The 25,480-nt window shown below is 38.9% G+C and overlaps 1 protein-coding gene across 1 annotated transcript in view; it reads right to left on the bottom strand.

Annotated features, from left to right (window-relative positions):
- Window positions 1–363: 363 nt before the first annotated feature.
- LOC129266582 (zonadhesin-like) overlaps window positions 364–25,480 on the bottom strand; it is a 32,658-nt gene continuing 7,541 nt past the window's right edge. The window contains exons 5-22 of the mRNA XM_064104054.1: window positions 22,972–23,130; window positions 22,044–22,259; window positions 20,943–21,329; window positions 20,125–20,453; window positions 19,568–19,723; window positions 17,323–17,479; window positions 15,316–15,504; window positions 14,005–14,207; window positions 13,060–13,240; window positions 12,547–12,869; window positions 12,099–12,254; window positions 11,385–11,532; window positions 8,084–8,266; window positions 7,372–7,571; window positions 6,824–7,001; window positions 5,945–5,962; window positions 4,207–4,394; window positions 364–3,603 (exon numbers count right to left, since the gene is read on the bottom strand). Coding sequence (XP_063960124.1) covers window positions 3,418–3,603; window positions 4,207–4,394; window positions 5,945–5,962; window positions 6,824–7,001; window positions 7,372–7,571; window positions 8,084–8,266; window positions 11,385–11,532; window positions 12,099–12,254; window positions 12,547–12,869; window positions 13,060–13,240; window positions 14,005–14,207; window positions 15,316–15,504; window positions 17,323–17,479; window positions 19,568–19,723; window positions 20,125–20,453; window positions 20,943–21,329; window positions 22,044–22,259; window positions 22,972–23,130 — 3,557 coding nt within the window. The 3' untranslated portion in view covers window positions 364–3,417. The remainder of the gene's footprint in view (window positions 3,604–4,206; window positions 4,395–5,944; window positions 5,963–6,823; window positions 7,002–7,371; window positions 7,572–8,083; window positions 8,267–11,384; window positions 11,533–12,098; window positions 12,255–12,546; window positions 12,870–13,059; window positions 13,241–14,004; window positions 14,208–15,315; window positions 15,505–17,322; window positions 17,480–19,567; window positions 19,724–20,124; window positions 20,454–20,942; window positions 21,330–22,043; window positions 22,260–22,971; window positions 23,131–25,480) is intronic.

Raw genomic sequence — 25,480 nt, 5'->3', positions numbered from 1 at the left:
TTAGGGAGAGAGAAAGAATTAAGGGGCCAAAAGGAGATTGCAGGCCGGTAGAATGACAGAGGGGCAAATAATAGGGTAAGCTTTATTGGAGGAGAACTTGACCATAGCAGGAGGGAAGGAATAATACAAGACGATGGAAATTTAGATAGGGAGTGCTGATCTTTGAGATATAAAATGGCACGAAAGCAAAAACAAAGAAAGAGAGAACAGGGAGATATAGGAGGAAAAGAGAAGCCCTTGCAATAAAAATATATCAAACAGGCACTTGTCATGAGCAACAGTGAGTGATGGTAACTAATGTGAGTGATGATAACTTATGCCCCCCCCCCCTCCCTCCACTCCCTAGTCAATCTTGATAGCAGAGACCCCGAGCAGATACTCGATTGATGAAAATAGGGCTAATGGGACCAGCAGAAAATTGACTAATTGGTTGATAAATTGATTTTTTTGCCAAATTGGCTAATAAAATCAATTTATTGACTGTATTGAATACAGTCACCAAAACAAAATACAGTAGCATTAAAATAACTTATCTTGAACAGGGCAGCTCGAAAGCTTATAGTAGGATTCTCATAATGATTATAATAAGATAAAATGGAAAATCTTAATATTCACACGATAAAAAACAGGAATTACTATTAAAAATAAGGAAGATAAAGAGATGGTATATACAGAAGAAGAGGAAGAAGGAGGAGCCGGGTTCAGGTGTCTCAAGCGGATCCGGAGAGGCAGTTTATAATCACTCGCGTCGCGTTCTGGTTCGTAATCACTCGCGTTTTGGATTTTTGGCGATTTTTTTTAACGGTGTCTTCAATGAAACAGACATGCAGGGAAATTTGAGTTTCGTTTTAAGCCGGCAATTAAGTGCCTTAAAATAAAATGTACTCGACTACTGTTTTAAGTACCAAGAATAGATAACAAGCTTGATCCGCCCAGACAGCTGGCAGCAGTCTGTTTTGAGGAGTTTTTTTCAAACATTTTTTTTTTTTTTTTTAATTTCTCTGTATTTTTTCTTTTAAATTTCTCTGTATTTCTCTGTATTTGTTTTTTTTTATTTCTCTGTATTTGTCCTTATTGTTCATCTCCCTTCTCACTTCTTCCTTTTCTCTTCTCAGTCTTCCCCTTATTTTATCTTCTCTTTCTCTTCTTCTACATCCTCTCCTCAATTTTCTCTTTTTAATTTTATTTTTACCCCCTTATGTCCTCCATCTTCTTTTTTCTTCTTCTACTTCTCCTCCTCCTTCTTGCTTTTCTTCTTCAGCACTTTTTTCCTCCCTGATTTTTACGTTAGTGTAGAATAATTCACAAAGAAAGGAAGAAGCAAATAAATAGTGATATTATGAAATTGTAGCACCTCACTATGCTTTATAAAGAATACCACAGACTTCAGGAAAATCCTCCAAAGGCAAAGCTAAATCGAGAGTAGCCTTTTCTCCTTTCTTTCTCCTTTTTTCCTTGCTTCTTTCTTTCTGTCTGTCTTTTTTCTTTCTTTCTCTTTTCTCCCTCTTTCCCTTCCTTTCTCCCCCCCCCCTCTCTCTTTTTTAGGGGGAGCCCCCCCCCCCGCTTCCGCCGCCTATGGCTCTAAGATTTAAGATGTGGAATGTGATTATGTTAAAACAGTAGTCAAAATTTGCTTGTTATCTTAAAACAGTGGTCGAGAACGTTTTATTTAAGGCACTTACCAGCTTAAAATAAAACGAAACTCAAATTTCAATTTCATTTTATTTTTCCAGTACGTTTGTCCCATTGAAGACACCATTAGAAAAAAAATCGCACCGAAAAAAAAAAAAATCGCCAAAAATCAAAAACGCGTGTGATTACCAACCCGACGCGAGTGATTACGAACGCGAGTGATTACGAACGCGAGTGAATATAATAAGCCTCCGGAGAAGGGGGTGTTTTTTTCCCCCACTCTCTTTCAAAATAACCTCGACCTCAGGGGCCTGTTGGAGGGAAGTCCACGCATTGGCGTATTCCCGGAAGTGCATGCATGGTGATACCTCTCCCCTCACTTGTGATAAGAGCCGAAAGGCCTCTCCAATCTTCCCTCCGTTTTCAACACAGAAACTACATTTTTTTTAATTCTTAAAATTAATAAACTACTGATTTTTTTTTAAGTGCTTAAATTGCATGGCCGAAAGTCTAATAACGAGAAATTTCTTGCAAAGTGGCCATCAGCCCGGGTAATTATACGAAATCCGATGTTTTGCTTTCTTGCAATGGTTATAGGGCCTATCCACCGAATCACGAGAGCCTGGTAATATCGCAGTTGTATGATTCAAATTGTTGTAAATATTGCCATTATTTTGATTTTAACAAATCAGCTAGAGCCGGCAGGTCGTCTTCATGTCCCATAGGTTCGTGGAGGCGGCCGTGGAATTTACAAAATATAGTTGTCTTATGATCTGTTTAACATACAGTGAGATACTCATGACATTGGGCAAACTTAACAGAATATTTCCCAAATCTTAACAGTTCTATCATTTTTAAAAATATGCAGTCAATATTACACATTCTTAACCTAAGGATTGACTTTTTGTAATTCATGCAGGAAAGAAATAATAATTCTCGTCAGGTATATTCCGAGCATTTTTAGATATCGGTAAACTATTAATTTCACAGATTGAGTATCAACATTAAGCACTATAAAACTGCACAGTGGTCATCGCAAGGGGAAAAGGTTGGTGGAATATACCACCCGACACCAGCATGACCAGTATGGGACTAGATAATCCCGTCCGACACACTAGGGATCAGCCCCGTCTGCGCACGCTAAAATTTATCATTCGGCGGCTCGCGTGCTAAGAATGAACTTGTTTTTTTCTCTTCATTACGAAACTCATCGTGAAAAAAATGTTATCTAACATGGATTACTACACTCTTATGTATCATTTACACAACAATATGAGATGATAACCCTCCTTCGGGCGAACAGTTGGTATAGTAGTTCGAATCTAACAATTTTCTTTTAGAAACATAACAAAAATTAACTGACCTGATTTTGAAGGCCTGCCATTTCCTCATAAAGCCAGGAAACAGTAATCTATCAACGTTATCAGTTCGCAAAAATTATAATAAATGTAATAAGATGTTTTTAAAACAATAAACAATTATGAAGATATTGAAAATAAGGATTTTGAAATGCTGTATAAAATTTACTATATATTTTCATAAATTTTGGCACTTTGTATCACTCATCAAAATGACTGATAATTCGTAATATAACCGACACTTGTCTTAAAATTCGGTATGAGTTTGTACACCGATAGTCAATGTAAATGATAAACATTCACAGCCTTACTAAATTTTAACGATTTCATTGGTTTTTAGGATTTTAATATCGCAGACATTATGAAGATTAAACAAAACAATGCTAACAGGCGTTGCTAACAGGGTTGCTAGGCGCGAAAATCCGATTTAGCTCCGCCCACTTTTTACGCTGAGTTGGCGGGATTCACGTACGAGGAGACGAGGCAGCAATTGTTCCTGTGGTCGGAATTCACAGAAGATGACTGTACGCGCATCCGGGTTCGCTGCTCCAACAGTGATTACATCCAGAGGCGCAGTGGCGACATCAGCGAAGATTATGTCATTCCCTTCTCCCTGCAGAATAGAGAACAGCGAATCATTATCAAATTACAATAACCAGCAGGGGCCCATTTCATAAAGGACTTACAACTGTTGTAACTTTGCCATAATGTCAATTACCATGGCAACAGCTGCTTAGCAGCCAATCAAAATCAAGGTTACCATGGTAGTTGCCATAATGGCAAAGTTACAACAGTTGCAAGTTCTTTATGAAACGGGCCCCAGAACTTTAAATATCATAGTAACAACAACGACAACAATAATGATAACAATATCAATAAAAATAATAATGACAAAAACAATAATAATGATAAAGAAGAAGAAAAGAAGAAGAACAATAATAATGTCCTCATTGATCGTCAGTCAACTTATAATATTAATGCCACCAAGTTTTTTTTACAGTGTACAAATTTTAACAATCTAAGCTTTCTTTTATAAACTGGATATTGTGATGAGTGTTATTTCCATTCTGTTTTATCTTATGTTATAAAGAGGAACAGGTGAAACCGTATTTTATTACTGGCGGGGTTACCTGTTTGAAAATATTTAAGAAATGAATGAATAAACAAAAAAATAAGTAAATAAATAAATAAATGAATAAATCTTTTTTTTTTTTACCTCTATCGCAGCAATGTGAGCCTCACAGGACTCAAAGAACTTCTCGAATGTAAACGAGGTTGGTCCATATGTGAACACACCGCACACCGCTCCTCCAACAGGAAAGTCATTGGGTTGAATGTTTTCATTAAGATTATCTCCATTCACACCGGCGGACATAACCGCATTGTCGCACACGACCCGGATCTCTGTGAATTGTCAAATTGGCAACAAATTGGCAACAAATGGAATATGATTAAGCGTTGTGGTTTAATGTGAAATAAGGGGAAAATAGGCATAACTTCTTTGAGTAAAACAAGAAGAACAAGATGATAAAGAAGAACAAGAAGAAAATAAAAAGAAAACGAAGGACATGAACACGAAGAGGAAAAAGAAAAAAATATAAAAGGGATAAGGAAGAAGAACGGCAACCTTAGAGCAGCAATTAATCCCACAACAACAACAACAAATAGAATACAACAAATCATCATCGGTGGGTGACAAACAAAAAAATAGAAAGAATTAGAGAACCAAATCAATACCATTTGCAACATTATAGGACAAAAGTAATTCATTCCATATCACCTTACGAGATTTATGTTCCCCAGTTTAGCAAGCACCAATCAAGACTTGGACAGAATAGGAAAAAATTGTCTTGAGATTGCTGGTTACTTACTTGAATCATTGAATAAAATTCAATTCATTTGTAATGTGTTAACTAAACAACCGATTAAAATCAAAGGCCCGAGGTGCATATGCTTCGCCAACCAATCAAAATCAAGGATTTCATTGAAGATGGCAAAGGATAACAAAATTAATACCGTAGTAACTTTTATGCAACAGGGCCCCGTAGTACAAAGGTTAGGGATTACTCCCTGATTGGAAAGAGCAATTCTGATTGGTTCCTAGTCAGTCTATTAAGTAAAAATGCGCATGCAAGGACGATCTTGATAGGCCATTTTATTTAGCAATTTATCGCTGAATATTTGTGTTCCAGGGATTAGGGGAGTGTTTCATGAAAGGGCTTCTCAGACGCTTTTTATCCGACAAGTCCATTTTATCCGACAGTTCCCATAGTATCAGTGCTTCTCAGCCAATCAAATTCATGGAATTTCGTCGTATCTGACAACTTGTCAGATGAAATGTTGATGAAACGCCCCCTGGCCTGCAGAAATGACCATGAAAAGAGAAGATACACAGGACAATCCCCTCCCAAATGGAGGAACCATGACGGAAGTGATGCACAGGGTAGACAAAGGTAGAACTGAGTGGAAAAGATTCACCCGTTGGAGAGCGAAGGGATACACCGTCCTGTGCACCTAAGTCATGGATAATCTGCACTGATTTTCGGTTATTGCTGTGAAATTATATTTGCAACGCTTATTAACTTGGTAAATAGCCTGCACTTGTAACTATGAACTCACAACTACTTTGGTCATGAAGGAAATAAATTTGGCAAACGATCTACCAGTTACAAATATTTAATCAAATCACAAGTACAACGCATATCCGTTCATATTGAGCTGGCTATGCAAGAGGACCTTGTATCTAATGTAAATAATCTCTTTGAAACCTTTTACGTTTGCCCATCCTCGGCGGAATGAAAGCTCTAAGATCGTTTCTAACAAACGAACAATCTAATTCATCAAGAATTAGATAGATAAATTAATAAATGGATGAATAGACAAATAGATTATTAAATAATCAGTTCATTAACAAACAAATAACATGAATAATATATTAAGTTTTTTAAGCTTACCTGCTGCTGGTGGAATCTCTGTCAACGTAAAGTAAAGAAGACATTAAACTGGCTTATTATCACACAAGTACTTTCATATCATTTCATTTATCTACGAAATGATTTCTATCAACTTTCAGTAATTGATTCATAACAAGAAAATAATAATTTAAAGACAAAAAACTACGCCAAGAAATACAAAACTACTATCATACGAAGCTGCCACGCGGCTATAGTGTAAGTAAACTTTGTATGAAAAGGACGTGCTCAATTTTGGTTCACATAGTCGACCATGTGAAATTTTGATCCATATTGTTGAAATACTCAAATTTATGTGTCAAGATGATCTCACAGTGTGTTCTACACTGTAAACACAGTGCTATTTACAGCAGGACAGGTTAACATAATAAAACATATATATATTTCAGGGGCCACAGAACAACCCGAAGTCACGGGGGGGGCATACATAAAATCACAGTTTGATGATGGTCATTTTCTAATTTTTGTACACGTTCCCTGAAAAAAGTGCTGGGGGCTGAAGCTATAAAGTTGATGCAGTGTATCAGTAGCAATTATTCAAATGACCCCCCCCCCCCCCCACATCGGAACACTGGCGTACATATGGGGGGGGGGGGATAAGCGGGCCACTGCCCATGGCCGCTAATGTTACTCGACCAAAAAAAAATATGCAAATAGGGCATGAAGGGTGATCGAAGAGTGATATAGTTCTCTGGATGTTTTGTCAAAATCTCTCTCGAAGAAAAATCAATTTTTGTATTATAAAGGTCTAGATTTTTGTTCCAAACGCCACATGTCTGGCCCTCACAGAATAATATGCTGCTTACGCTACTGTAGGCCTATGTAATGCAAAGGTGTCTGTTTGAATTAAACACTATTTACCTCCTACGCAAGCACCATCAACGCGCCTAAGTCCCCGACGGCAGTAACACCCAGGTACCCCTCGGGCATCCACAACACACTCCTCGCCGGGATGGCAATAATTATCATTGCACACGACTTCCCTAGACACACATGAGCACGATGACGAACAGTCTTCACTAGTCCAGGTCGCACCATTCTGTTTCGGACAAATGAAGAGCAAAATCTTTATGTCAGTATGTCGGGGTTCTCTATATTACATTTTTATGGACTGAAATCTCGTGGCCATTGATATAAACTGATTATATATCACAAACTGTGGGCAATAAGCCGAGTGTCTGATATCATAGATATCCAAGATTTTCGTCCAACCATCGTGTAGTCCCGTTGATAAATACACCATGCATGCGGAAGCGCACATTCAGTGCCTGACCATGAGATTATGCTTTTAGTTTATATCACAAGCAACTTTATTTTGTCAGACTTAAATCTTCGTGGAACACCACCCTTACAAAGTTGTCGATGCATTTATTGCATTTTCCTAACTCTTTTCGAAGTGCCCATTTTACCGGATAGTATGAACCCTCGTAGCTACATCCACATCGATCTGGTTCGACGCAACTATCTCCATCGAGCAACAACCCATCTGGACAACTGCATGTTTCGATGCATGTTTCCTGACAGTTTTCAGGGGCCGTCGGATTGGCGCAGGTCGCCGGGCACGGTGAGCCGCATGGGTTGTATAGCTGGAGTTCCGGGCATGGGAAGGCTGCGTGAGAAATTGCAAAGAGAAAGAGAGACATAGACAGAAAAAAAACGAGAGGTTGTACTGAGAGATCAATGATCAATGAACCTATTCTCCTTACCACCATCATGATCATTATATCACTGGTGTTATAAACACATTGAACAAGGACATTGGGGACTCTATATTTCGCTTTAGCCAATAATTATTATCATTATTAAAAGGACAAGCACCTTTGGTACCAACTTGAGGAGGCTTTAGCCTTGCAGTGGGCTGAACATGGCCGATGATGATGATGGTTAATATTTCCACGTTGCTAAAGGATGCATGCAGATATGGATAGAGCCCACACCGAGGGCTACTGTAAACCTTTGTACTGTCTATTACCTACTTTCATTTTGAACAGGCCCTATATGTGACTTCTCGTTTGGTTGATTTTTTTGTGTATATTTTGTTTAGAATAATAGTATTATAATGCTTTTTACGACGCTTAATATATTTTGTTCCAATTCATGAAGGGCAGAACGGCACCATACCACACTGTGCAAGAGAACTCCTCCAGTCGCCGGGCTGTTGGCCAAGTGCTTGGCAAGTCCCTGTGTACTGATCGTAATGGTCGCACACTGCGTCGTCATCGGCACCAAGCACGCATGCGTCAAAAAGACATGACGTGTAAATGTCCGTCGGATCCGCGAAGTCCAAACAGTTCTGGAACGGCCCTGAGGTTTTGGAAAGTGAAATAAAGACGATCAGAATTAAAAAAAGGAAAAAGCCATTGGGATCGGGATGTTCTAGGTCATTCAAATCTGTAGATGGCTCTAGAGGCCTATAAAGTAAGGATATATAACTCATTTGTTAAAGTTCAATATAAAGGCTTATAAAATGCGAGAACTTAAAAATTTCCCGTCATATTGTATTATTTCCAGACAGTTTGTAATGATTTTAGAGCGAAATCTTATTTTAGATTCAATATCTAGTTACTAAAACTTTGCTTCACATATAGCTACCCATACAGACTTTGGTTAGATCTTTTCTTATAATTCCCTGATAAAAGTGTCAATAATTTGTTTGTACATTCCACACGGCAGTTGTTCCCATATTTCAATATTCAGCCAGCTAAGGGCCTGGTCCCACTGGCTGACGGACACAAAACATATTCATAACGGATACAGCGGACAAGCAAATTTCCACCCGTTTCCATGCGCTCAATACGATGGACAAAATGGGCGAACTGTGAAATCACAGTGGACGGATGCTCGATAGATATAAAGCGTATGAAACACGTATATGCAAAGAGTATACAACGGATAAATAAAGTTTTCCAACGGATGGCACGATTCTATTCCGTTTGACATCCTCTCTGCATCCATAAGTGCAGTGGGACCGGGCATTTAGAGCAAATTTCAGGTGATATAGAGTACCGAAGTGTGACGTCAGTTGCCATGAAGTCATGACGGGGGCGGAAATCTCTCCCAAAAGGTAGGGGGGACGCAGGTGCGGATCCAGCCTTCGCCAATAGGGGGATGGGGCGGAAATTTGTTTCAGCCATATTTTTCCCGATCGGCAGCTCGAAGATGATTTTTGTTTGTTTCTTTGAAGGGGTAGTCCTCATTAGTCACCTCTTAGCTTTATTCTTATAAATTAATTTACAATATCATAATCCTTATTTATATGATGCGAGCGCAAAGTGCGAGCTAATTTTTTTGTTGTTGAAATTTATATGTATTTTTCCTAAAATTTGAACATTCTGGGCAATGTTTGTTATCCTGAAAAAGATGTGTATGCAACTAAATAATTACTACGAACGCAAAGCGCGAGCAGAAATCAACTGATGGAAAATATACCAGTTAAAGACTGCTTGCATTTAGCATTTAATAATCTAATAATGCGAGCGAGAAGCGCGAGCTGAATTTTTTTTGACATTTTCACCTAAAGAATGGAAATCCTAAGCACTTTTTGTAACTCAAGCAGAATAGTGATATAAGTAGACAATTGATGCGAGCGCAAAGCGCAAGCGGAAAATTTCGAGATTTAGTCCTATAATATTTACTTAACGAGACACTCTATTTATGTTTTGTATTGTTTAGTATTAATGATGCGAGCGCAAAGCGCGAGCAGAAAATTTTTATATACGTTTTGAACTGGTACCTGTTGAAAAGGTACCTGTTAAGGACTGCTTGCATTTAGCCATGAAGGCATTACATATTTCAACAATCAAAACATGCGAGCGCGAAGCGCGAGCTGAAAATTTTTGAAATTTCTAAAGAAAGAATGGAAAATTTTAATCAATTTTTTTAGTCGTGAACAGGATAGCTATATCATCTAACAATAATTGCGAGCGCGTAGTGCGAGCAAAAAAAAATCGAGATTTAGACCTAAAAATGGGCCACTCTGTTCATGTTTTGTAAATCATGAAAAGGGTGAGTAATAGGGGGTCTTCCTACATTAATTATTCGAGCACAAAGCGCGAGCAGAAATTTTTTTATATTGTGATCTGAAACTGGATAATGATTTAAATATAAACATGCGCGCGTGTTTCTTATTTAGACCTATAATCTAGGCATTCTAAATACATCTTTAATCATGAAAATCATGAAACGTTGATATTCCGATCTGAAAAAAAGAGTCAATTTCAGCTTTATTTCAAGCACTTTGTAGGAAAAGTGTAAGGTGGATATGGATATTTTCATTATTATTACTAAGAGTTTTGACATAGGACCGGGACATCCTTACGACATGTCATCATATGAAAATGATGACTATCTTCCTAAGCGCGAGATGAAACAAAAGCGACAATTTAATTATTAAATTAATATCATATTTATTAATGCCTAATGAGGGCGCGAAATCTGATGATATTATGGCATAAAAACTGGACATTTCACTTTTGTAATTATATGAATAGGATGCATCAGTTAATATATTGTTAATGCGAGCGCAAATCGCGAGCTAAATTTTTTGATAAACTGTCATGAAAAGGGGATTTTAAGTAGTTTGTTGTATAATCAATATTGAAACATACATAACTCGCCAATCAAAATGCCAGTATGAAGCGCTAGCTGATAGATACGTCTTGACAATCAGACCTGAAAAGGGATATTTTGAAAAATTTATGGAATACACGAATTTAATAGGTACCTGATAAATCAAAATTTGCGAGAGCGCAGCGCAAGCAGCAAATGTTAATATTCAGACCATAAAACTGACATTTTTACAGAGAACTTTTTAAAAATCAATTTGTAAATCATACAAAATAATGAAAGTTCGATTTCCGAAAATATAGGGGGGGGGGTCCAGGCCCCTGGATCCGCCTATGGGGACAAGGGGCTTGAAAATTTGACAAGCAAAAAAAAAAGGTTATCATCCCAAAAGTAAGGTCATCTCGTCCCAACTCGTCCCAAAATTATGTTTTATTTTGATTAAGAATGATGTATTTCTTGCCATCATAAAAGACCAAAAATAGTAGGGGGGACATTTGATATTGTGTCCCCCCTACTATTTTGAGTAGGGGGGACACGTCCCCCCTGTCCCCCCTGGGATTTCCGCCCATGGGGCTGGTTCTAAACAGAGTCGCAGCTGACGATCGTCTTTACACATTTTGTATGACTTTGGCTCGTCTAAAAATGGGTTGCAAGCGATCAAATTCTGATAGCAGCCATGTTCTCTTATGAGAAACACGCGCTTTAATACGACCAGGCCGCCATGACACCATGTCAACTGACGTCATCTCTTAGATTGATGGTCTATTACAAGTTTGAGTTACATTAGTTTTGGCTACCCTTAGATATAAAGTTTGGTAGTTTAAGTAAACGAGCTTATGGCAAAATTTATCACTACCATTTATATTCTGGAGGTTGCTACAAGCTCGGGCAGCTGCTGTTCTCATGTCTTGGTCAACGTCACACGGATTCTGAGGGGTATCTATGCCCTGACATTCCTCGGTACCCGTCTGCCAACTATTACCAAACTCATCAACATTCCCTGTCTACATCAGAGGGAGAGAGAGGGGGAGAAAGAGAGAGCACGCTAAGGAACATTTATGGATATTTTGAATAAATATAGTCATCAAAACTTTACAGATAAACGTGAAAATGTATATCTCGTGTGGTAACATATCCCGGTAACCTAAACCTATTCTGTAGGTTTAAAGAAGGAAATCCTCTGTAATCCAACTACATTGATTGAAATAATGGCATAATACGCTTGTTAATACTACATGATTATAACAGGGAACATATTTGAGAACACAGTAAATGTATTGAAAATGCAAGTCAACTCACAATGAACAGCTGAGATGTCTTTGTCGAAAATTGGTGAACCAAAATAGCAGTTCGTCATAAGTTTCCGAGCTCAAGACATTTTGCAAATAATGTCGTATGTTCAGAGTCCAAGAAGAAACGGCTGTCTTGATTCACCAACTTTCGACCAAGACTTCTTGGTTACTCTTTATCATAAAAGGCCCTTGAAAACACATTGGCTTTGCGAAAGCTCCCTCATGTCGCTCCTATCAACATACCTAGAAATCTTTTACGTCAGTTATATACTTCTTACCAATGTTCCATCACTTGTTGTGTATTCGTTGGTACTGATACCATCAAAGTTACCACAGAGTCCGCAGGTATTGTTCCAAAAATCATAAGAAACCGATATTTCTGCCAAAGATCCTCCATCAAATTTAATTCTGACTCCAAACTCCGTCTCAAGTGTCTACAAAAGGATTGGTGTTAGGTTAGAAAAGAATGAACATTATGTTACATCTGTCAGAAACGAGCGCCAATTAAGAAATCACAATATATATACCACTTACCTATTAAGTAACATCATTATTATTGTTATTATTAGTATTATTATCATTATTATTATTGTTGTTATTATCATCATATTATTGATAGCAATATTACTGACACAATAAAACCTTTTCTGACGCACATCTACAAGAAAATGTCGTAGAGAAAACAATAAGACTATATTGACCCGGACAACGTTCGGAATAACCTACCAGATACCGAGGATCCGCCCAAGCGTGGACGGATCCGTCCTGGTAATCGATGTTTGATTGGGCCACGCCGTCCACAAGGAAACTCTTGCCTTGTCCTAGCGTGTACGTTGTGCCGTTTAGAAGCAGAAAGACCTTCCGCAGATAGGAGACAGTGGCAGATGGGTGGGTCTTGACCGGGTCACCCCAGATGTGGAAGTCCGGGAAGAGGTCGGAGGCTTGACAGGGTTTTACCAGGGTATACATACAATCACCTTGGAAGTGGTGGTAGAACCGGTCAAAGGTCCGGTAGTGTGGGTCACCGGAGATCGTGCAGACAGCGGGAGCTGATAAGTTAATAAATATTTAGAATTAACTGAACAATGATCGGATGGATGCAATATAAGAAAGTACATCATCTGTCACCCCCAAAAAATATTACCTCACGACTACCTCCCGCACGGCATACGCGTGGGAAAGTACGGTAGCTCGGCGGAAGGAATTCAGTAAAAATCGTAAAGAACTAGCGTAATATACCTCGTACGCATTCTCCACTCGGATTGAGAATGTAGTTATCTTGACAGTAGCATCCCCTGACTCCATTCCTCACGGCACAGATCTCATTATCCCCACAGCCTAGTGGTTGACACGTCAAGATCCCTCCTTGACAGTCGCACCTTTCTTCGCACGTGTCCGGTGTGATCCAGACTTCTTCAGACTTGGAAAGACCAGAAATACACGTCGGTAATTCTTAGGTCACACGGCCATTTATGGTAGCTGCGGATGCTAATATTTAGTTCCCACCTCAACGATTTACGCCATGATTTGCCTTTCGTAACTGACCGCAAAACATGTGAACCATTTAATTTTTTACGATGAATGCAATTGCCACAACAGATCTGATAAGATCACTACGATTACTCCACGATCAAGACCGCCGTTTTAATAGTGGCGTAAATCGTTACAGAGTAAACTAGGTATTAGCATCCGCAGCTACCGTAAGTGGCCGTCCGTGTGACCTTAGCATAAAGGGAAAAAATTGGTTTGTTAATAAATCAGTCAGTCGCAATATGATCGTGGAATTCGGTAGAACATTTACGAAATACATGGAGAGTTGCGAGCAATCGGTATGTAATGTTGACCGGAAAAGGGACCTGGCTTTTAAAGCCTCATTCTCACTGTGGATGGTATTAAACCATGCCGTGAATGTTAAAATCGATAGAAACAATATAAGGAGTCTGATTGAGCAATAAATCAGAATGGGGTTGGCCATGGGTGGATTTAAATGATTACAAGTATAATGCAACTGAAATATTAATCCTTCTTTTCTTAGATTTTGGTATAAAAATACGCTTACGAGCATTAATATCTAGGGGATATCTTTCCTCTACTCTCCCCACCCTTATCCAGTACCCGAACTTCCCACACCCATTAAAACGAGAAAATGGTGGAAAAGAAAAACGGGACTCTTTCCAGTCTTACAGAAATGTAGACATTGTTGGGCAAGGTACATCCACAATCAGCAAGTTCTACGCATTTCTCTCCATCCAACATGAGGCCATCGGGACATAGGCAGGTTTCGTGGCAGGGGCGAGGGCAGTTGTCGGCCGCGGTGGGGTCGGCACAGGTGTTGGGGCAGGCCGTTCCGCACATCCGATATCCCGTCCCTTCGGGACAATCAAAAGCTGCAATGAAGAGAAAAGATTTACTTCTGAAGGAATTTCTTGCCAGCTATAAAGAACACAGCGTCCCACAGTGTGTGTTAACAGTGTGTTCAATGTGTGAGGCCATTGTCACACTGTCAAATTTTAACAGTGTGCGTCACATTTGCACATAGTCACAATGTGGACACACTGTGAACACTCCACTGTAGAGATGTCCACAGTGTGAGACTGTCTTCAATTTGAGCCTTTTTTACAGTGTCGATATCATTACACTATCAAAATATGAGAATACACTGTAAACACATTGTTCGACACTGCTCCCCACCCCCCCCCCCCCCCCCCGCAGGAAAATATGCAAAAATAAAATAAAAAATAAAAGAGATCTTTAAATTAAGAGCTGAAAATGGGTTCAATTCGTGTACCTTACCATTAAAACAGAAAAGTACTACTTTGGTGTCATATTTACCCTTAGTATCTGCGTAAAGGCCTTAAGTTCTTCATCGAGCTGGCTCAACTGGAAGCCAATGCCCCCCCCCCTTCGTTACCGAATAAATCATACAGATTATGTAGGAAATAACATGAATATGTTGATTGGGGTCAAGATGACCAGACAAAATCTCACGTAATTTTTCTCTCAATTTAACCATAGAGGTATTATAAATTAAAACGACCCAAATTCCGCTTCATAGTTACTTCTAACCCACCCTCATCAGTTTATTCCCAATTCATCAATGCAAATTCGTCCACTCATCATTTCGTCTAATAACCAGTTGGTCTAAAAGCCATTTATTCCATAATCCATTTGGTCTAATTGGATTAAGTGTTAATTGTGCAAAATGAGTTAAAATAAAATGGATATTAGACCAACTGGTTATGAGACAAAATGGTCACAAACTGGTGGTAAGACAAGTGATGATTAAACCAAATGGTTATTGGAGCAATTGATTGTTACATAAAATGGTGATAGACGGAAAGCATAGACTAAATGAAAGTAGACCAGGCGATGAGTGGGCGAGCTGGCAATAGAGGAATTAGCAATATACCTTCTAACCTATTACTTCTTTTTTCCGTTTTACCACTTCTTTAAATGTAATAGAGACGATTGCCCCTGGATGAAACTTGGACTTACTACATTGTTGAATCCAGTTTCTCCATTCGCCAATAAGAACACCAGGGTTCCCGGCCTGGCAGAGTACTATGTATTCCTGCACGCTGGCACAGACGACCTTGTTCATTTCGTGTGTGTAACAGAGGTCAAATTGACACGAGGTGTAGAAATTGAAATGATCAACGAAGTTTGAACAGTCTCCGAAGATACCTGTAGATATTAAATAAAAACGTCGATGGTGATGATGATGATAGTAATAATTCTTCTCATTTACACAGGGTAGCCAATTCAGCACTTATGAACTGTTCTCCCAGCAGGCCTTTCGTAAGAGGATATATTATTTATACCCCTCTCCATTTTTTATTTACACCGAGCGCCTGATAAGAACACAGAAGGTCACATTTGTATGTATGTAGGTACAATGTATGACTTGGTCGAGGATCGAACCGACGACCTTCCGTTCATGATACGGGCGTTCTACCACTGGGCCACCAAGTCCGGTGGCTAAAGAAATTATTTTGTTCCTTAAATTCCTCCCATTAAATTTTCCGTTGATTTTTGAATACCTCTGCTCATTCTACGGTCTAAACCCACTTCTACCATTGGTAATTATAACCTTCTTTGTAGGTCCGGGCCAAAGTCAAGGTTGCCACATTTAGTATGATTTTAACTCTTAACATATTTTTTACCCTCGTAGAGCCATTCTTCGCATTATTCTTTAAGACCTAGCTAGCTTGATCTTCTGAGAATTAAGCAAGATTTTGGCATTGGAAAAGAAAAAAGGCCTATAGAACACACTCTTGGATTACTATCTGACTATATTTAGCATAATTAGAACTCTTGATAGACATTCTGGTGGATAAAAATAATGAGGATATTTTCCCCCTTCCATCCTTGCTCGTTTGAAAATATTGACATGAAAAAGTCCTGCACCTGCAAACATGAAAAACAGAAGATGAAAATTGATAGAGAATCCGTTTGGTTGGTTCCTGGTGTAATACAGACTTTTGTCTGTGGTAACATTTGGGGCGGCAGCAGGCTATTTTGATAGTGGTAAGAAGACTGACCTATTTTTTCTCGATTGAATGTAAAGTTTAATACATGACCAATATTTATCGCTTTATGTTGTTCTTTCAACTTCCCCGTTTCATATTTTCATATTTTTTACTACTTTTTTTTTCTTTCATAGAAAGATTTAATTTAAAATCAAACACGAAAGCAATTCCATTTACAGAAAAATCATGAAGCGAACATGTTTACAACAACTGTACATGCGTACTATTATCTAATGATAAAACAAAATTATGATGTTTTTGACTGAGAACCCTTTCAATTTCACAATATCGTTTCAATACGTTCTTAAAAGAGCTAAAACACAACCGATCACCCTTGATCTTACAACGTGTCGAAAAAATAAAATATTTAGCGTAAAGAATATAACGGTTTACAGTAGAGTATTGAGCGTCAGGGCAACCAAACAAAAAAAAATCTTTTTCAAATACACGTCATTGTTCAAATAAGAGGTTTGGAATTTTTGAATAAATTGTTGAGTTACAGGGCAGTCCCAAAACAGATGTGAAATACTTTCAACAGAGGAAGAACAAAATGTACATGAATTAGATTCAGACAAGCCAATATCGTAAAGATGTTTGTTCACCCCCATTATCCGATTGAAAAGTTTATATTGAAAGTAGCGGAGTTTTGTTGAAAGACAGCATTTAAAGGGAATCAAATACAATCTATTCCAATTATTAACCGGTTCATTTTAAAAATGATGCCAATTTTGTTTGCGAAGTCGGGAACTTTAAGATGTTATCAACATAAATTCTATGGATAAACTTGCACACCTTAAAAACATTATTTAAATTATACAACAAATCTTTTCGAGTTGTTCTACTCTCAACAAGATGTTGACGAAAATGTTTTCATTCATTGGGTATTGCAGATATCAATGAGTAATATCCAAGAAAATTACAATTAATTTTGTATTTTTGTAAAAATCATTGAGTGCGTTCACAGCTCGCCTACCTTCATTCCGCTCGGGATCGAAGATTGAACAAGTCCTTTCTATCCGGTTGGCTAGGGCAGTGTCTCTCTTACAAGGATCATCCGTTGGGTCAGAACTCAAGACACAGAAGTCCTCGTTTGTACTCCACTTGAACCCAAAGAGGTTGACGTCATCGGTCTATATAAGGGTAACCAAATTAAGCCGAAATTCATTACTTTAATATTGTATCACTATTTCAACCCCTTAGGTTAGCCACTTTGGGCAATGTCAATTTCTCATGCATTGAAATATCACGGTAAAGTGGAAATCATGCTCATAGTCTGGACGGTGACACGACATTTGCTCATGCGACATTTGCTCCTGTCTTAATATGTCAGAGGGCAGAGGGTTAGAGATAGAAGTGCAATAGAGATTTTAGTTCAGAAGAATGTAAAGATTAGGATTAGGGTTGATTTAGTTTTGGAGGTTAGGTTATATGTTTCGCTTGATGTGCAGATTTTCCATCGAAGCAATTGTCGCCGGAGTAAATGTCGTTGAGTCACACGACGTAGGCCTGCACATTAAGAACACGCACATACGAGCACCCTCGCAAACCAACGCACGTCCACACCCCCACCACATTGCCCCATATTGTATGTCTCATACTTCATAGATATGCATTACATATGGACAAGTGCGCACACCTTCATATTCCTATACACATCAACGTCCACACACTCGCTCTTCCACCCTCACACACACAACAAACACACATTATGCACTACGCACCAAAGATGGAGAAGGCCGATATTGGATTGTCTCCTTCCGATCGGTTTACACCCAAAGCTTTCAAGAGGAATGAAGCCATTCATCCGAGTTTATTACGACGTATATGTATATATCCATGTGTTCTTCCGATTTATTACAGTCTAGACAAAGACAATGATGTTTTCATATCTACCCCTGATACAAAATACCCTAGTTGACGAGGTTTATTTCCAATTCGTCTAAAGCCAATACGTCCAATAGCCAACTCGTCTACTATCATTTCGTCTACCCCTCAGTTCGTCCACTACCCACATGGTCTAATTTCCAATTCGTCCACTCACCATTTTGTCTAATAATCAGTTGGCTAAAAGCCATTTAGTCCATGTTCCATTTGGTATAATTGGACTAAGCGTTAATTGTGCAAAAATGAATGAAAATAAAATGAATATTAGACGAACTGGTTACGAGACTTAATGGTCATAGATGGAATGGGGATTAAACGAAGGGATGATTGGACCAATGGTTATTGGAGCAAAAATGGTTGTGAGACGAAATGTTGATGGACAGAATGGCATTAGACTAAATCAAAGTAGACCATGTGGTGAGTGGATTTGTTGGCAGTAGATGAATTGGCATTTTACCGTCGACGATGATCTTCTACTACATAATTATATTGGTTTCCATGGTATAAAGTAGAGATACATATGATATCTATATACTTTTTTTCACCTTTTGGACAATTTATGTTACAACTGTTACAGGTGTGGATAATGGGGGGGGGGTCGTCCCGGAGAGCTTCTCCGCTAAAGCCAATGTGGTAATGAAGCTGCATTACAGAGCACAGAGACTTCTAACAAAGTACTTAAAAAAAAACAAGTATAATAACAATTTCTATAATTAATAGATGTTTTTTGGATTATGCAATATAAATTTGAAAGTTTTTTTTCCAAAAGTTTAACCGTGTTGAAGCGCAAAATATTTCTTGGCATCGTCTATGTAAACAATTCCGCACCAGAATCTACAGCTGCAGATAAATATCAGGTTATGAATGTACAATAAAAAGAAGAAAAACACAAAAGAGAGGACAACGCCCTATATTGTAGACAGTGGCGGATTCAAGAGGGGGCATATTGATCGCCCGCCCCCCCCCCTTGAGAGCCGTAATCAAAAAGTTTTATGGAAAGCCAATTATGACACAAATCACTAATAGTATATGTTTAATTTATCAGGTGTTCTGACACTCAAAGCATTCTGCGTTGAAAATTGATAATAGTTTCCTTCACATTTAAAATCAAGAAAAAAGAGGACACGATATAAATACAACTTTGCCACTTTTGGCCTCCCATAATTTTAGCACAGAGTTAGACCATGGCCTAAGTTAAACAGGACTTCATATTACGGGCCCCCGTGAACACACACTTTAGCAATAGTTACCATTGAATGGTAAATCTACAATAATAGTAACTTTTATGCAACGGGGCCCAGGGCACGAAGTGGATTCACATCTTTAGAACTCACCACTGTCCCATCTGGCAGTGTAAAGTCATTATCAGGGTTGCCGTCAAAATTTCCGCACAAGCCACACGTCTTACCGTAGAAGGATTGACTGAGATACACCTTTGCGAAGTGAGAACCGTCGTATGTTACTCTGAGTCCGAATTCTGTTTCGATGATCTGTTTATGGATCAAGATTTTAAAGATGTATCATATATGTTTAAAATAAGGATGCAAAATTAAAGGACTGTGAAAGCTATTGGAATAGCTAGTTTGACGTGTTTGATGGTCATGCACACTATTATCAAGTTCGATTTATGGAAGAATTGAACGTGGTCAAATGTGCAGTCTTCATAAATAGGCCTATAAAAATACATGTATAACTCATAAATCTGATATGTGCCATATTAATGATGGACAAGGTATGAAATACGAATCAGAACAACTGCGTAGGCCTATTTATAAATGATGACACTTGTTTGATGTACAATGTACGTGTTGGTCTTTAAGCACAATACTTCATGACACTTTGCTTTTTATGAAAACACCCATAATTTTTCATTCTATTTTTGATCACTTACTATAAGTGGGAATGCGTAGGTAATGGACACGCCATTCTGATTTACAGGGGCCGTGACCTGGAGGCCATCAACACGAAGAGTCCTCCCCGAAGGTTGACCGATGGAGAAGGTCGTACCGTTGTACGTCAGGAAAATCTGCCGGAGGATGGAGACTGTTGATGAAGGGCTTGATCTCACGTTGTTCCCATAGAGATGGAAGTCGGGTAACCGGTCGGTTTCAGGAGAGCACGGTTTCAGCAGGGTGTACTCGCAGTCGCCCTGAAAGTCGAATCGCTTCCCGTCAAAGGATGTATAGTGGGGGTCACCCATGATCTCGCAGTACCCCGGTCCTTGATGAAAAAGTAAATGTAAATGTTATGAAGGTTAAACCATGGTCAACAGTTGTGGTTTAATTCAGTTGGTTGCCGAATGTGATGCGAGCCTACATCGTCATTACAAAACATCTAGCAATTTCCGTCAAAATATGGACAATATCATTCACCCATGCCATGGTTATATCAGCGTCTGGCGCGATAACAATACAACAGAATATAGGACCATAAACGCATGTTATGGTTTGTGCTGCTCAAGAACTGTACGTACAATCACAAAACATGAAATTATATGTTATGGATTCAAATGAGTATTTCGATCTATCAAATGGTTTTACTGCTTAGCATGGTTGGTGTTCTTACGCAAAGCGGGTGGAGGGTATACGAAAGCATATAAAATATATAATATTTAGTCATGTGTCTTATATATCATACCGCTGCAAATCAATAGTTTTTGTGTGAAAACAAGACAAGCGATAACAAAACCCACTGGATGATGTCGTCTACCTGCAATTGAGACATCCAGAGAAAACCCACGTCCATTCGGCCCTTCAGGAGAAAGATCTTCAAGGGCAATGGTGACGCCTCCAGCCTGGGAGAACAGTGTTTCCCCTGCAATGCCAGCACCCGAGAAAGTACGCTCGAACGAAGGATTGTCCGAAGGCGTCGCCCCATCGGTGATCCTCAGTCTCTCGTTCGTGGTCGTCGTGAGGTCATTGATGTCAACCTGGACCTGTGAGCCATACGGAGCAGAGATAAACCACCAGCACATTATGCTACAGCCTGTAGTCTCCGGACGATTCGGGTCATATGGTGAGCGGATGTTCGCTGTTGGTAAAGTTCCTTCGGCAAGAACGATAGAGCCACCGCAGCCAGGATTGGCGTTGTTACCGTCTGAGGAACATAATATCGTTTGGATAAATGCACTTGAGTTGCACCTGGTCTAATATTATTTTCAATATCTATCGATCATTTCAAGCTATCGACACCTGGATATCATATCCATGAATTTGGAGGCTTTTCTATGACTGTCAGAAAAGTGAGTGACAAAAAAATATTGATGCACCCCCCCCCCCCCCCCCCCGCTTGACAAGGTTTTCACGATCAGTGACAGGTTAATGTGTCCTTTTTTTCTTATAATATAAGACACATACTATGTTCCTTTAGATATAGAAACCTTAACAAATATCCTTTTGATTCCAATATCTGTTTTTCCTGTCGCCTGAGGTCAAAAGGGTCAACAGATATGAAAAGGACATCGTAGTTGGCATGATGGGTCCATGGCTTAAGCCAGGGTTTTTTTGAGGCAGTGTTCCAGTAGGTTTATTTTCTTCAATTGTGAAAGATACCGGATCCTCATAACTGCTCTAATGGAATTGTCACACCGGCGAAACCGGTTTCAGACCAACCAAATCTAATACTTCATACCATCGGTCGGTTAGTCACACCAAACGAAAGTAATTTCGTGTGGTGTGACTACAAAAGGTATATTATGTTGGTAACTCGTTTCGGTCGGTTAGTCACACCAAACGAAAGTAATTTAGTTTGGTATGACTAGTTGCTAACTCATTTTGGGGGAGTTACGAATTTGTCAAGAAACTGAATTACCTGTTGGTTCTAGTTGTAGACTAAATCCATTTCCGATGGCGATTTGGAAGGCGTCTTGCCTAAGATACACGACGATGACATTACCGTTCGATGTGAAGGCAGGCATTCGCCAGTCGATCAGGCCTTGGAGTCGCGTTACCTCGTGGTCATCGGAAAGCGTTTCATGGTCGAAGATGCCGACTCTTTCATCCAATGTATCTACTCTTGTCCACGTCGCTTCGTGTTTAGAAAATGGAAATTTTGATCAGTTTAAATTGCATATTTACCTTTTCGCCGTTTCACATTTATAATAATACATGTAATCTATTCATTATATAACACGTTACTCTCAAAATACAAAAAAAAAAGATAATCTGGTCTCTAATCACGCTCGCCTCGGTGTGAGACGATTTCACTCCTTATGAAGTGAAATTTGCATCTTTTGAAACTAGATTTTACCCTATAGGGAGTGTATATGTCAAAATGAACATGCAGTTCACTCCAAAAAGAGTCATAATGCACTCTACAATGATGTACAGGTTAATCCAAAGGAATTGATCCCTAGCATCACTCCAAGGAGTTTGATTAGAGACTAGATTCGCTTTTGCTTTTAGAGAGTATGCTGAGGGTCCTCTTACATTATCCCAAACGTTTCTCCTTAATCACTCCGTTCATTATCACAATACTAACCCAATGTATCAGTTACAATATTTCATAAAACACAGTCATATCTTTTTAAATTCATTAAGGCAAAACGCGTTCGGAACAATTTCTCTGAAAAAAATCAAGTACTACAATAACGCCATTTGTAAGAAAAGGTTTATTAGGCATGAATGATATAAAATATGCACTGTATTTTTTTCTTCTTGCCCTATCCTACATGGATCTACCGCCCTCAGCATTCATAGACTCTTAACACAAAATGCGAGAATTTTCTCCTAGATAATACCTCGGACTCTGCGGTTATCTGGTGCCACTACAGTCCACACGCAAGACATGTATCCTCCTCCTATGAAGGGCCTTAGGTGGTTGTTGTAAGGGGCCTCGAGTACGGTGTTTCCGTTCAGTTCAATACGCCCTCCGCAACCAAGCTCGTTTCCCGAGATATCTATATGTAATGATAGTAAATAAAGGCTTATTCATATAACCAGGGCATGAATCGAAGAATCGGACCGGAGGCTTCAGTCCCCACCTTCAAACGTTTCTTTACAAAAGAATTCAAAAACAAAAATTATTTAACAAAATACCATCTGCTTGTGATTTATTACTTCGTCATTACCTCCCCCACCGCGCTTTCAGGTCACCCCCATGGCCCTGGGAAGTGGGGTTGCTTGGGTTGCTGAACCCCCCCCCCCCCCCAAAAAAAAAAAAAAAAAAAAAAATTTCGAGTTCCATTTTGTAGTAATTTTTTCTTACTTTTCAAATTAACATCTGCACCCCCTCTACAAAATCGTTCCCAGGGCCCTGCACCCCCCCCCCCCCCGCAAAAACTGTTCCGCGACCCCTGCCCCTGCATGGTCCCCTTCTTACATAGAGATCCAATTAATATTGACACCACTAAAATGCACAGGTCCGTTCAAAGTGTTTTCAATATAAGTTATCCTTTCCGAGGTGGAAAGTGATTGTCATTATGATTTCTATTCAGTTTCGTCATTGTTAGCATCAAGTATATTTATGACACCATATTATTGAAGCTTTTAGAAATGCGATTTTCTTTGTTTATTTTCTTTAGATCAATCCTTTTTTATTGTTTACGTCACACTTGTCTCTTGCCGAGACCCTGCGGCGACTGCTCCTTGTCTGTCGATTATGATCCCGAGTGAATAATATTGAGGGATACCCTACAGAAAGTGAGCGTTAACTACGGGACCGATCTTATTTTAGAAAGGAAATATAGATAAAGAAACACTTCAGAAAGTTGTTTGCACTTAAAGTCACGAAGCCTTTTAATGAAACTACAGCAGGCGATAGGGGAAAATAGTCAGAAGTATAATAGATAATGTCTAAACTTAGATTTAAACAAAAACTCAAGCTCAAATGGTGAGATATTTATATCAGATTGACAAAAAAAATGTTATAGAATCCACTGGCGTAAATCCGTGTTGATGGGTGGGGGGATGACTGAAATATTTTTGCAATCATGTTTTAGATATGCAAGGAATTGTCATTGATATGTCCACAGTGGCGTACCGTGGGTCACGGCATTGGGGAGGGGGGCACCAGTAAAATTTTTGAATCACTAAGTGAGTGCGCGAAGCGCGCTAAGTTGCCAGTTATACTGACCTAATAGAGACATTTTAAGGACAATGTCATTAAACGGATATGTATCTCACTGATCAAATAATGCGAGCGCGAAGCGCGAGCTGAAATTTTTTATATTCACACCTAAAAAGGGACAATATAATCAAATTTGTGTAATCATGATAGGTACCTGTCTCGCTAAACAATGCGCGCGCGAAGCGCGAGCTGAAAACTTAGATAATTCAGACCTGAAGTGGGGCATTCTAAGGTTTCTTTGTAGGAATTAACTAGGACCATACGTATTTCATTAACCAAATGATGCGAGCGCGAAGCCTGAGCTGAAAATTTTTGATATTCAGATCAGAAGGGACATTTTAAGGACTGATTTTAGGAATTCATGAAGAGCAGACATATCTCACCAATCCACTAGTGCGAACGTAATCACGGACAGGAAATGTTTCATATATAAGAAGACCTTAACATGGGGCAATCACTTTTGAGTCATGAAAAAGAAGCATATGTCACTACATAAAACAATGATAACTCAAGTGCTAGGAAATATATTTGGTTTATATTGACTTGAAAACGGGATGTTTTAGTACAGCAGGATTATATATCTCGTTAAACAGACAATGCAAGCACCAGGAACAATAAAAAAAGACGTAGGCCCTGGGCAAATTATGTTTCATAAAGTTGTAATGTAACATAACATAATTATAATATAATAAAACATTACAATGAATATTTTCTTCTTTCCCACTACGTTTCTCTTCCTTTCTCCCTTTTTTCTCCTTTCCCCCTTTCCCCGTTTTTTTTTGTCAGCCGATGGGGGGGGGGGGGGGATGTGCCCCCTCATGCCCCCCGTAGTTACGCCACTGTATGTCCATATGGCAAATACCCCTCCAATATTATTATCTTTTTTTACCCCATGATGGTTTAATTGTTTTATTAGAGATTACATTTAAAAAATTTTGACATTCCATCTTAATCCCTTCCCAAAGACCCCAACATTGATGAATTGGAAGAAACAGGGGTTTCTCTTCAATGTTATAATAAGGACATAAGTATTTCGTTTGGAAATGGTGAAATTGCTCTTTATTTGCATTTTATGATTCAATAATATTGTTTTATTTGTTAAGCGGTATTTTAGGATGAATTTTCACCAATAAAACAATTATCTCTTGTGTTTTTTTTTTCATTTCTTTCGTAAAAAGTGG

This window comes from Lytechinus pictus, chromosome 8 (assembly GCF_037042905.1).
Source record: "Lytechinus pictus isolate F3 Inbred chromosome 8, Lp3.0, whole genome shotgun sequence".
NCBI lineage: Eukaryota > Metazoa > Echinodermata > Echinoidea > Temnopleuroida > Toxopneustidae > Lytechinus > Lytechinus pictus.
The sequence above is the reverse complement of the archived record's forward strand: the minus strand, read 5'-3'. Positions and strand labels throughout refer to the sequence as shown.